This window comes from Typopeltis vanoorti, chromosome 2, assembly GCF_054136105.1.
Source record: "Typopeltis vanoorti isolate ZY-2024b chromosome 2, IOZ_Tvanoo_1.0, whole genome shotgun sequence".
NCBI classification, from domain to species: Eukaryota; Metazoa; Arthropoda; class Arachnida; order Uropygi; family Thelyphonidae; genus Typopeltis; species Typopeltis vanoorti.
In genome coordinates this window covers 16,842,196-16,856,849 of record NC_143550.1, presented here as the reverse complement: position 1 = coordinate 16,856,849, position 14,654 = coordinate 16,842,196, and the positions used below count along the sequence as shown (strand labels likewise).

General features: G+C 35.5%; 1 protein-coding gene across 2 annotated transcripts in view; it reads left to right on the top strand.

Annotated features, from left to right (window-relative positions):
* The window catches only part of LOC150108851 (helicase ARIP4), a 619,923-nt gene that overhangs the window by 587,010 nt on the left and 18,259 nt on the right, over positions 1-14,654 (top strand). For both annotated transcript variants that reach the window (XM_090403746.1, XM_090403737.1), the window contains one exon: positions 5,915-5,979. In XM_090403746.1, coding sequence (XP_090259872.1) covers positions 5,915-5,979 — 65 coding nt within the window. The remainder of the gene's footprint in view (positions 1-5,914; positions 5,980-14,654) is intronic.

Genomic DNA, 14,654 nt, shown 5'->3' with positions numbered 1-14,654 from the left:
TTTACTGAGTGCTGATGACCCACCTATGTGAAAAAATGCAACACACTTCTCACCATTTGTCATATTCTGGATTACCAACATATTACATGAGAGGGGAATGAAATTTTTACTAATTTAGATGCAATTTGGACAAATTGCTTGATGTACTTAACTTTTTGCAAAGAATTAATTTATATAAACACATTTCATTATGAATATTTTTGTGTAGATACTGAATTGTTTATTTTATAATTCCCTTTTTTTTTGCTTTTTTTTTTACAGTACATATTATCTACTAATTTATTACTATTTATTATTACCTTCTGTACTGCTGTAACATTTCTAACCTATCTAATATACAAGCTGAATGCTATAACCTTTGCTTTCATGGTTTGTTGGTGCAAGGACAGTATAACCTTTGCAGTCCTTGCACCAACAAACCATAGATAATTCAATCAAGCATGAAAATCAGTAAATTGGAGCAAAATAAGTATGGATGACTGATGAATAGCCATCAGAGAGTATTATATGGTGTAGTAGAATCATGGAGAAGGCAGATGATGACCAGTGGCATGCAGCAGTACTCTTTGTACTTGCACCACCACTGTTTTGTCGTATATTAATGATATCATGAATTATTTGAGGGAATAGCCAATTGTTTGCTGATGATGCTAAACTGGAGAGTGCAATGGTTAATAAAGGTAATGGTGAGATCCTTCAGGACAATATAAATTGACTAGCAGTGTGGAAAAAGAACAGTCATTGCCATTTCAGTTGTTGCAAAGTATAAGGTTACGCACCTTGGATTTACAAGATTACAAGCTGTGTATTATACTGCTGGAACTTGACTGAGTAAATTGATGAGGCTAGGTATTTCGGGGCTGATTGTTGAATTGAAGTTCAGATAGCATATTGTGGGAGTAAGGCTGCTTTGTCTACTTCCGGAGACAAGATTACAAAATTTAGTCTATTGGCAGAAAAGAGGGAAGATACAATAGAATTTTTTAATGTGATTTCCACCCACGAAAAATTTTTTGTAAACTTATAGTATCTTCATACTATGAGTAATTAAGAATTTTTTCTGTTTTTTTATTAATCTTTTTTTTTTTTCATAATTTTTTTATTTACTTTGTATAGTCCAAACGTCTACTCTAGAGATCAAATGTGGAACTTATTCAAGCCATTTCAGGCCTCCAATAGTCAGTGCAGTTGTCTTATACTAGGTGATGAAATTCATCTCCCACCTAAAGAGAGTCACAAACATACATGTCCATGGTGGGATTCAAAATCTGCAATCTCTTGGTAGGAGAGCAGATACACTACACTAACCATGAGTTTTATACACTGATGTCCAAAACCTAAGGATGAACACTATCTCTGGAGATTACAACTGCAAATTCAGATGAATTAGCTTGTGGTAATTTGTATAATGGACGATTGCAAGTAGAAAGCAGATACACATTCAGATTTTCGAATTGCGCAAAGGGGTCACGTGACAGCACTCAACAGGATAAAAGGCAGAAGGTTGTGCTAAGCAAATTGTGTTTGAAGGAAGCTCTTTTTAGTGAAAGAATAAAGTTTCAAATGTGGATATCTTGTAATGTCTCAAAGACATCATCTAGATGGTTTTATGCATGGAAGAATTATTGGAAAACTTGAAGAAGACCATAGAATTACTGATATTGCTAGAGAGTTTGGAATCTCACATAACATTGTATCTAGGCAGCATTTCAAACCAGTGGAATGTGTTCCAGACATTTGCTAAGAGGTCGCCCTTGCTCTACCATGGAGCAGGAAGACAGGTTTTTAGTTATAACAGCACAACATGCTCGACACACCATGGCAGCTAGCAAGTTAGCTCCATTCAAGCACAGGTAAATGGATATCTTGACAAACTGTGGCAAGACATCTGCAACAAGTAGGCCTATATGTTTGGCTTGTAGTCTATGTCTCTTTATCTACAACTCATCATAGAGCACGTTTTCAGTGGTGTTGTATCCATAAAGATTGAACAACACACTAGTGGGCTAATGTACTCTTTATAGATGGGAGTCGATCCTGATGACACTTGATCTAGCATGAAAGTGATACTGTTTACCATCACAAGAATGTTACTCAAAAGGGATAGATATGGCAGTGCTAGGGTCACGGTGTGAGGAGGCATTATGCTTCATGGATACATCGAGCTAGAAGTGCTGGAAAAAGGTACTTTGACTGGTGAACTATATTGTAACAAAACATCATGTTCAATTGTTCCATGGTGCTGTGGGCGAAGAATTCATTTTTATGGATGACAGTGCCACTCCACATTGTACATGAGCAGTGGACATACTTCTAGAGACTGAGGATATTAATCAAATCAAGTGGCCAGCACTCTTCCTAGATCTCAACCCTCTAAAACACATTTGGGATGCAATAAGGAGATGCACTGATGCTCGAAATTCCCCACCAGAAAAAATAACAAAGCTTATCCTTGCTCAGAAGGAGGAATGGGCCAATTTGCCTCAAGAAACTCTAGAATCGTATGATGTTGTGGAGCTCCATCGCAGTTCAGGGTGGAAATATCTCTCTCTCTTCATAGTTTTCTGTAAGTACTGTACATTAATTCCTTAACTACGTCCTTAGGAAATTTGTAGCTTTTGCCAAAAATGTATTGTAATTTACTTTGTATGAAATTTCTAACAAATTTTTTATGTAATATGATTTATTAGTTTGCTGGCAAGAAATGGTTCAATATAGGACAAGAAAGAAAGAAAGAACAAAAGGTCAATCAAGTTTGCAAGAGTTTTTTTATATATCTAGTTTTTTTTTAGGTCTAGATTTTTTGTTTGGAGAATAATGAATAAGTGGATTGAGTGGGTAAAAACAGTTGTGAGTAAATGCTTTGTGCAGCAAACTCTCTGTATAATTTGCAACAATGACAAAAATAACATGGAATTACTGGCATGCTTAAAAACTCAGTGATGGGTAGCAAAGCAGTAACTGTGCTCCAATAAGACCTTTATATGACCATCTGGACTACTGTGCTATATTTCCTCACCTGTCAGACTTTAGGAATAAATAAGATATCATGATTAACCAGAATGGAGTAGAACTACGAAATGCTTGCTGTGGAGACAGTTGAGTGCATAATTTGGTTAAAAGAAAAGAGGGGATATGAAAGAAACGAATTACTAAAGGAGAATTGTATATAAGGTAGATGCAGGAAAAATTTTCAATATGTGGAAAGGGCAGGGATCATCAATGGAAATCAAATAAGAGCGTGCTTTACATAGAAGTGAGAACTCAGGGTTTTGCTTGGAGAGCAGTAAATAAATGGAATGGTTTGCCATTAGGAGTTCTGAATCCACTGACATGAAATGAGCTTTAGGAGTGGTGTGATGAACATTGTATGCATTAGTGTAAGAGTCAGAAATATTTTTGAAGAAACCAGGCGTATGCTACTCCAAAAAATGCTGAAAAATTCATTTTCCTACATCATAATTTATTGCAAATTCATTTTGATTATTAAATCCATAATTATTCTCTATATTTCACAATTTAAAATAAGTTCCATTATATTTTTATTGTTTGAAGGAATAAGTGCAATATTTTGTTCTGATTTTTATGCTGTATTGTTTTTTAAATACAGTGTTCTCTGTGAAGTCAAAGAATAGTTTTATTATATCAAAAAGGAGAATATTATGGATCCATCTATATTTTATAGTCAAATATAGAAAGAAAGTGATGTTTCAAAAATTTATCAGCAAGTTTATGAGAACAAGACCAGAATCGGAGTTGTCTTAGCTTGCACTACTTGAAATCTTTCTGAGTTAGTGCATGAAATATGGATTAGTTAATGTTTATTGTACAATGCCAAAATGAATATGTTTAGATTCATCATTGATAATTACTCTTTAAGCACCAGCTGCTGTTCTGTTATGAAAGTACAGTTCTCTGAAACAGAATTGCTTTGATATTAAATGAGTGCGCTTGTTGGTTAATGGTTTCTACCTGATCTCTGATGAGAACAACAGTTCAAAACATCTGTCAAGCCAGAAACCTGAAACCTTAATCAAAAGAACTAATAAGAGGTGAATATAGTGTGTATGTGTCTTTTAAGTAGTGCAAGCTAAGGCAACTGCAGTACCGAAGATTGTATTCTCGTAAGCACTCCTGTCACTTTTCAAAACTTTCCAAGTTTCTATATATACATATATGTATATTTATTTATTCTTTCATTTATTTTCATGTGGTCACATGATTTAGATTCAGCCAAGTTGCAATTTGGCCGAAGCACTGAATATTCAACCAAAGCAGAATTAAATTTTATAAACAAATTGAACAAAAAAAAAATATATCCATTAAAAAGCATTTTTAATGGATATATTTTTTTTTGTTTTTATCAGTTTTTAATGTGTGTATTTTTTATTTATTTTATTTTATTTTTATTTTTAAACATTTTTATGAAATTTAATTTAGTATGCTTCTGCCAAATCCCTCTTCAGCACATCCCTATTGAAAACATCAGCTACATCCTGAATTTCTGGAAATACTATAGAAAAGGTAAAACATTTCATCCCTTCAAGCACAATATTTACTGAAGATGGCAAATTAAATATGGAAATAGACATCAGAATGAATAAAGCTGGTATGGTAGGAATCAAGTGAATAAATTTACATGGAATAAGCAAAATTTAAAAATAAAATAAAATAAAATTGAACTTGCTGTATACAAGACAGACTTGAGCCATGGATCTCATCGATCTGAGAGCTCAGTTTGAAATAAAGCAGTTGGTCAAAAGCTAGAGATCACAGATATGATGTGTTATGAGGAAAAAATTAGCGCACTGAAGAGATGGTATCAGTGGCAGAATCATATGAAAAAGGAAGATATAAAGAAGGATTGACATGGTTCGCATTCAGGAATATGTGAGCAGAGCTGCTGTAAGGTGTTTCGATTACTTAAACAGAATAGGAGATGAAAAGTTAGCAAAAGACATGTTTGATGGTAAGATCTAGAGGAGGAACAAGATCTATGTAGATTTGATGCACTTAAAAATGCATTAGCAGAACGAAATATAAGATCTGACAGTATTAGAGTCCTGACAGATAACAGACTAATTTCAAGGAAAATTGTCCATATGAAGCAAAACTTTTTTCATGTTGTATTATCATAGTATTCTGTACCACATCCTCACTGAGGATCAATATCAGCAATTTGATGACCATGAATTATTAGTCCATAATTCATACCTCAGTTCCATTTTCCCAATTATTAAGGATATTGTCTTAATAAGTCTCCATTTAGTGTACCAAAAAATAAAATAAAATAAAAAGGCTTAGCCTTAATAGATTTGTCTGCTGTAGAACACAACATCCTTAGTTCATTTGTAGCTAATTTCCAGTGCCTCTATAGTGTTATCAGTTTCCTTAACACAGTTTCCTTTAAAAAAAAAAAAAAAAAAACCTCATCATTTCGTGAGAAAAATATTTATGAGCCTTAGTCAACTAAAGGTGAGTTAGCTAACCTTACCAAGGTGGCAGAGTTTTCTTCTCAGAATTTAAATTTTTTTCATCCTACATGATACAAACTGTTAGAAAATACTTCAATTTACAGATATGATACACTCATCTCATAGCCATAGTTGCTTTCATATAATCTGTGCAATCAAATAACCATTGAACTACTTTGCAAACATCAAAAGAATCTTATAGTGTTTCCATCAGTCATTGCTATAAGTGTGCTACCATATAGTTGAAAGTTATACTAGCAGAATGCAATTTGACACTAATAAGAGTCAAATTGCAGATCCAGCTAAAAATTAAATAATTAATTGTTTAAGATTGAGAATTTTCTCCTGCTTAATCATTGATATTGTAATTTTGAGATAAAGAATATTTATATGTGTATTTAATTTACAAATATTTTTCACTGCAAATTAAAATGTTACAGGTGAAGGAATGAACATGCAAAACTTATACCACCCAAATGCAAGAGGAGGACAGCAGAGCTTTGGAGTAAGTATTATTTGAAGAATTCGTAACTTTTGAAATGTGTTTATTCTTGCATAAATCAAATATTGTAGTTGTGTTTATATATTTCCCTTCTTTCTTTCACTGCTTGTATATACTTTATGATCGAAAGAACTAAATTTTATATACTATATGTTATAAATGCTGAATATTAAAGCTTTCTTTTCTAGTTCACTTGATAAATTGAACAATGCACACAGATAGATACCTGCATGTGTCCTCACACCACTATCCAGCACAGAAGTTAGGTATCATCTCCACTCTAGCTCATCGTGCCAGATCTGTACTGTCAGATGAGGAGGAGCTAAAAAATGAACTACAACATCTCAAAAGTACCTTCACAAATAATAACTACTCTTCAAAAACTATCGATAAAACAACTATACCGCCATCCCCAAAACAACAGAGACACGGGACAACCCCAAGGGTTATATCTCTTTACCGTACATCAGCTCGCTTTCCTGGAAACTAAGAAGAATTTTGAAAAAATTTAATATAAAAACGTGCTTTTCCACTCTTCCTAAATTCAGATCAATTCTAAGCCAACCAAAACAGGCTCACAACCATCTTCAGTTTCCAGGTGTATATAAAATCATATGTGACTGTAGGAAGATATATTATGGCCAAACGGAGAAGCCCATCCTTCTGCGTCTCGAAGAACATCAGAGAGACATCACTTATAGTAGAACCAGAGCAAGCGCCCTCTCAAGCCATGTCCTGTTCTCAGTAAACACAAATAATGAAGGCCACCAAAACGAAATTGACTGGAATACAACATCAAACATTCATATATGCCACGATGAAGTAGAATGGCGCATGGTTGAATCCAAAGAAATTATCCTCGATTCTTCTCACATAAAGAGTAACCTTAGTTATAGTTTGGCAGACTCGCATAGCTCTGCTATCAGATACTGGTGCACTCGTGAAGTCACATGCTTGCATATGCCTAACAATAGAACTTTAGCCCTGACTGTATCTTCAGTTCAAACTTAATTCCAGTTCATAGTCTGTTACTGTAGTGGTACAATGTTTCTTTATGGTGTTTTTTATTTGCTTTTAATGTTGTCACACCTGAAGAAGTTGGCATTCCGATGAAACATGTTGTGTGTTAAATTAAATTAATTTGTTTTTCTAATTGTCGGAATTCAGTCAGTAAATAATATGAACATATATATATATATATATATATATAGGAGAGTATAAATTAATTGTTGTTGAGTCCACTGAAGAACTTCTAGATATGACCGTGGGCCCTGTAGAACTTCTTTGGCAATCTCTTGAACTTTGGTGGAGTAGAGCTTTTCTGTAGGATTATTGTATTTTCTGTAGAGCAGCTGCAATTGCTGGACAAGAATAGATATGGGTGGATGTTTGGCCCCTGGACAGTTTTTGCATGTTTCATAACTTCTAATACCGTCCAGATGAATTTTCATGCCTTTATAGTGTTCTTAGCCTGGTGATGATTGAAAAACAAAAACTCACACAGGAAATTCATGAACAACTAACAACTTTAAATTTGAAAAATAAAAACTGTACACTGCTCGTGTAAATATTGAAGGCAATGATTGTGTTTATTTCTCTATTTTCATTTATTTCGCTGATTTCATTCTTCTTCTTGATAGTGGGTGTAATTTTTGAGGTAAGTATCTTGCCTCTTTGGCTGCATGAGCAGTGTACAGTTTTTATTTTTCAAATTTAAAATTGTTAGTTGTTCATGAATTTCTTGTGTGAGTTTTGTTTTTCTATTTTTTAGTGCTTCAAGTGCAGATTTTGAGTTGCTCTAGATGGTTATTCCTTCTGTTATATTTATTACTGGATTAGAGAGATAGAAGTTGAAAGCTGCTTGTATGGCTGTTAATTCACAAGTGAAGTTTGAAGCTATTTTGTCAGCTGTGGTTTTGATTTGCATTTCCTCACCTCCAGGTAGAGTTATAAAAACCCCTGCTCCTCCTTGGTTGAGTACTTCATCAGATGATCCGTCAGTGTTGGCAATGACATGGTTTAGATTATTTAAGTGATGTATAGTGTCAAGTCCTTTTCTTTTTTATTTACATGCTGTGAATCCTTTTTTGAACATGGTTCTAGAAGATTTAAGTTAATCATTGTGTTTTTTTGGTAGTTTAGTGGAAAAGAATGGCTCTTTGGTTATTTCAATGGACAGGTGCTCTAAATCTATTTGTTATCTAATTTCATGATCATATTGTAAAGTAGATGATCTCGTTAATCTAGGTTTTCTGGTCCAGGTATCAAAAGTCCTGAGTGAGATGTGATCCTGTTGTTGGCTTCTGATTCTGTTAGTGAACTTAACTGTGGAGAGTTTTCTTCTGTCTTCTAGTATGTGAAGCTCACACTCTTGTTGAGCTTTTAAATTATTTGTGGATGAGACTGCACTATAATAATTTTTGCTGCTCTTGATTGTACTCTCTGTCAAGCTTTTCTTTTGAGCTAGTGGAAGCTGGAGCCCAGATTGTTGAGGCATATTCCATAATGGGTCATATGAGTGCTGTATATGTAGTTTTGAGTGTTTTTGGTTTTGCACCCCACTTTGTTCCACTAAAAATGCCTTTTGATGATATTAAGCTTTTTAAGAGCTTTATTTAGATATACAGTGGTGCCTCGCAATTCGACTGTTGAATTTCGCGGGCCAGTGCATGTGCTTGCATGGAATTGTGCGATGTTATTTGTCATTTCTTGTTGGACTGCATTGGTGTTTGCTCACGTTGTTTGTGCTAATTTTCAATTCTGTATTTTTCAGAAAGTAAAAATTTTGTGCATCCGTAGTTGTTATTATTTTTTTGAGTGAAATTTAAGAATGGGTCCAAAGAGAAGTGAACAGAGGAATAATTCAGGAAAGAAGCACACTTGGTTGATCATAGAGAAGAAGAAAGAAATTGTAGATAAAGTGCAGAAAGGTAGAACAATTACAGATATAGCTCAAGAGTATGGTGTTCCTAGGTCAACTGTGGCAACAGAGAGAGAAGATTATGGGTGCTAGGGTGTCTGCTGGTGCAATGAATATTTCTGACAAGAATAGATCTTCAATCAATGAAGGGATGGAAAAGCTGCTTATCACCTGGATTAGAGAAAGACAGATGAAGGGAGATCCAGTAACTCAGGCAATAATCTGTGAGAAGGCTAGGTTAATTTTTGAAGAATTGCAGAAGAAAACTCCTGGATGTACCTCAGATCAGACTGAGGAATTCAAAGCAAGTCGAGGCTGGTTTCACAGATTCCAAGGTAGAATAGGCATCCATAGTGTTCTCAGACATGGGGAAGCTGCTAGTGCAGATAAAGAGGCTGCAGAAAAGTTTGTGAAAAAATTTGAAGATTTAATCAGGAAGGAAGGCTACCTGCTACAGCAAATTTTTAACAGGGATGAAACTAGGTTATTTTGGAAGCGCTTGCCAAATCGAACTTGCATCATGCAAGAAGAAGTGAAACTCCCAAGACATAAGCCTATGAAAGATAGGCTTACCTTGTTATTGGCAGCCAATGCAAGCGGAGACTTTAAACTTAAGCCACTTCTGGTCTGCCACTCAGAAAATCCTTGGTGTTTTGGGAAGAAAATCATTAAGTCCAAACTACCATGTGGAAATCCAATGCAAAAGCCTAGGTAGATCAGCAAGTTTTCAAAGATTGGATTTTTGAGGTGTTTGCCCCGAGTGTGAAGAAGTTCCTCACTGACAACAATTTGCCTTTGAAAGCACTGCTGATCCTTGACAATGCTAGTGCCTACCCTCAAGACTTAGAGGACATTCTTGAAATTCCAGTCCAGTTCTTGCCTCCAAACATGACGTCACTGATCCACCCCATGGATCAAGAAGTGATTGCATGTTTTAAAAATCTTTACACCAAGGATTTGTTCTCATGGCTTTTTGACTTGACTCACTCTTCTGACAAGACACTGAAGGACTTCTGGAAAACTGAGTTCAACATTCTCCACGCCATTTCCTTTATTAAAACTGCCTGGGATGGAATGACACAGAGAACCCTTTGTGCATCGTGGAAGAAACTCATTCCTAATTTTTCTCAGGATGACAAAAGTGCAGACCAAGCAGCTGGAGAATCAGAAGCAGCTGCAGCCATGCGAGAGATCATTTCGACGGTGAAGAATCTCGACATTGAAGAGATTGATGAGGCTGATGTAGAATAGCTTGTGGAGGATCATGATGATGAACTGACCATGGAAGAACTCGGAGCACTCAGTGAACACCAAACAAAGGAGAGAGAGAGAAGGAGGAATTTCACCTGAAGAAGAGGATGGCAGGGAAAAGGGGCCGATGCCAACAGCTGCCATTAAAGAAGTTTTATTCCACTGGGAGAAGGTGCAGTCTGTTTGTTTGGAATGGCACCCCAACACTGCTGACAGTGGTGCACCACGGAAGGTGGGGGGGGGGGGGGGGAAGGCCTAAAAGAAAAAGGGAAAACACTAGAAAATTTTCCAAAAATCTTTTCCTAATTAAAATTCATTTTTTTTATTTATGTTGTGTCATGTCTTCTATTTCTATACTACTTATGAATTAGCAATCACTGCAAATGCTCAGTCATAGGTCATATGCAATGCGTAGTGTGTATTCTCAAATCATCTACTCAACTTGGCCACCCCAAGATTCAATCCTTAGTACACCACTGACTGCTGATATGAGTAGAATGACAGACTTGTTCAACAACACCATCATGCATCACTTCAAAACCATCTTGAAAAAGAGAGAGAGACAGTCCACCCTTCATCAGTTCCTCATTGCTGTTCAAGCAAAGAGGAAACGAGAAGAGGTAGAACAGGATAAAGAAGACTCCCTTCCAACATCTAAGGCTCAATAGATTGTATGTATTGTGCATACAATACTCATCATCAAATTCCTGCCATGTACCCTCAAGGGGTGTACAGGATATGATAGTACTACATGAAAAATTTACCTCATTACTAACTTCGTATCAACAATTTTCCTCCAAATCAGTCTGTTACTTGTTAAGAGTCCAACATTATCAGATCTTATATTTCTATCGTCTAAGGCACTTTGTACCATATCAATCCACCTATATCTTGGTCTTCCTTTGGGTCATTTTCCTGCCAACCTGGCAGAGAACACCTGTTTTGGAAGTCTTTCCCTGCCCATTATGTTTAAGTGACCATACCACCTGAGATTAGCTCTGCTAACGCATTCCTGGATACTGGCAATGTCAAGTTCTTTCCTAATATCGTTGTTTTTAATATGATATTGCCATTGATGCATCTGTTCACACCTCGAATCTTTCTCAGGACTCTCATATCTGCGGTCTCTAGTCTTTGGTCAAGTGTTTTACTTCTGACCCAGCTCTCAGAGATCCATAAGTTAAAATTGGTTTGAACACTGTCTTGTATACAGCTAATTTAGTGTTCTGACTAATTTCTCTCTTACTCCATATAAATTTATTCAATTGACTTCCTACCATAACAGATTTGTTGATTCTGTCGTCTATTTCTATATTTAATTTACCATCTTCACTAAAAATCGTGCCTAAGTAGCTGAAATGTTTTACTTGTGCCACAGGTTCTCCATTCACAGCACAGTTGACATTTTCAATGATTTTGCCTATTTTCATTGTCTTTGTCTTTTTATTGCTAACTGTCATACCATATCTATTACAACAGTTATTCAATTTAGTCAGTGAATCTTGCAGACTTGTAGCAGATTTATTTAGAAGTATAACATCGTCCGCATAAAGCAAACAGCTGACATTAACAACTCCAATTTTGATATCATCTTTAATACCACTTTCCTTCATAATGTGATCCATATAGATAATGAATAACAGAGGGGATAATGTACATCCTTGTCTCAGACCAGATTTAACATTAAACCATCTTCCTGTACTTCCTTCAATTCTAACTGCTGACTCACAACTCAAATAAAGACTAAGTATTGCTTGATATAATACCCCATTGACACCATATAACTGTAGCATATTGAATAGCTTCTCTCTTAGAACTTTGTCATATGCCTTTTCCAAATCGACAAAACTTAAATACAGATCTGTTATATTTCTTGCTTTCTCGACTATTTGTCATAAAGTGAAGATCTGATCCTGGCATCCTCTATTTGGCCGGAATCCAGCTTGTTCTTCACCAAGCTTTTCTTCCACAATTCTTCTCAACCGTTTCTCAAGTATACTTGCATATATCTTACCAGGAACACTCAGTAGGGAAATACCTCTGAATTCTCACATTCAGTTTTATTTCCCTTTTTAAATATGGGTACTATGAGAGCTCTACTCCAATCATCGGGAATTCGTCCCTCTGTCCAGGCTTTCTTAACTATGCAGTGCTGCCAGTGTAAGACTTTTATACCACCTTACTTCAGCATTTCTGGTCGAATATCATCTACTCCTGCTGCCTTTCCACATTTCAAGCCTTTGATGGCTTTTTCTACTTCAAGTATGGATATGTATTCCTGACTGCATGCCTAGTCGGTGTTTTTTACCACTGTGCTATCATCACTGCTTGTTTCATTTAGCAGTTTTTCAAAGTAATTACTCCATACTTCAAGGGTATCTTTTTCTCCTGTTTTCATGTCACCTTTATCATCTCTAGCTTCTTCAACAACCTCCAGAATATTTTGCCACCTTCTTGAAATTTATTTTCTATGTTCTTGCCAAAGTCCTCCCATGACTTTTGTTTAGCTAGTTTTACACACTGTTTAGCTTTCTTACATTTGTCTCTGTATTCTCTAAGAGCACAAGCTGACTTATTTGCCAGGAACTTTTGATATGCTTTCTTCTTTTCCTTCACTGCCTCTTTAACTTCCTGTGTCCACCATGGAGTTCTAATTTTTCTATCCTTGCAGACAACTACACCACATTCTTCAAGGCTTGCCACTGAATCTGCAAGGTTTGCTTCCTGTTCTCAAACTCTTTCATTTTTTCTTCAATAATCTTTGTGTATTTTAGTCTACAGTTCGCATCTGAGAGCTGCTCAACTTTTATTCGTTTTAAAACTTTCTTACGTGTTATTCTTTTCAATATGAAATTGAATTTTATTCTGCTCAAGACTAAATAGTGATCGCTTCCAATTTCAAATCCTCTGTACACTCTTGTGTCCTGCACCAGGGAGAAAACATCACTATCAACAATAACATAGTCAATGAGACTTTTCTTATTCCTTGCCTCTTCTCTCCATGTGAATTTGTGCACATTTTTATGTTGGAACGTGGTGTTAGTAATAAGCAGCCCATGTCCTGAGCAGAAATCCAACAGGTATTTGCCATTATTATTAGCTTTGCTCTTTTCTCCAAATTTTTCCAAAATATTTTTCTATGCCTGACAATTCCTACTCTGCTATTTATATCCCCAACTTTTCCTTTTTCATTGTGTCAGTTGCTTTTTCTAAAGCCTCAAAAAATTCCTCCACTTCTACCTTAGTAGAACCTTCTATGGGACCATAGGCACAAATAAGTCTCGTTGTCCAGTTCCCTGTTCTCATATTTGCTCACATTACTCTACTTGAGACTTCCTGTTATTCAAGAAGATTAGCCTCGTATTTTGTGTTGAATACTATGGCTACTCCTTCTCAGTGGCGGCTGGTGAAAATTTTAAGTGGGGGTGCTGCAGATACAAAATAAAATTTAAAAAATTCTTTTTTCCCTAATTAATAACCAATTTATTAATAACTAAATTTACATGTTAAGAATTGCTTTATTAAAAATATCACCCTCACCACGAACAAACACCAATAATAAAAGTTTCGTATCTCACAGAAATAACGAGCGCAAGCATACTATAGACAAGCCAAGGAGCAGTGTCAAGCTTAAACGAATATCAGCGAGTCTACGTGCTATTGGCGCGATCTCTCACACCAATTGCATTAGATCTCAGCGTATTTGTTTTGTGTAACCATAATTGAAAAAATATAATAATTCTTTTCATATTTTCAACAGCGACACTCGTCATAATTCAGCCTTGTATCTATAATAAATAAATAATCATATGTTATTTTAACAAAATGAAATAAGATTTGCAAAAAATAGTTGACCCTTTCATATCTCACAGAAATAATGTGAGCAAGCTTATTATACACTGTCCAAAGAGCAGTGTCAGATTCACTAGTTACGTGCAATAAGAAGCGCAAACGAATATCGGCGAGTCTGGCTGCAATTGGTTGAATGTGATAATATGGACACTTTTCATAAGGGGGAACACATTAATTTGGATTTCAGATATCATGAAAGGTAGAAAATTTAAAGTAAAAGTTAATGGAACTTCTTCCAATATACATTAAACTTGGGCTGGAGTTCCTGAAGGTTCTGTTCTAAGCCCACTCCTATATCTCATCTATATGAACAATATTCATTCTCACGTAATGACACAAAAGTAGCATGCTATGAGGATGATATAGCAATCTGGCGCACAAGAGTAATCCGCAATAATCTGAAAAAGTCCTAAATAAATCAATAAGAGGCTTAGAAAGATGGGCAAAGGAACTCAAATTACTAGATCAGAATATTAGTATCTTCTCCACTGATAGAAAAAAATAGACACAATTACAACAACCCCCAAATCAAAATATATAATACCAAAATAGAAAAAACAGTCTTCCAAATACTGAGGCCTAACTCTAGATACTGAACTAAGATTTATAACCCATATCACAAATATCAGAGGAAATTCTAAACAAATCCATGAGA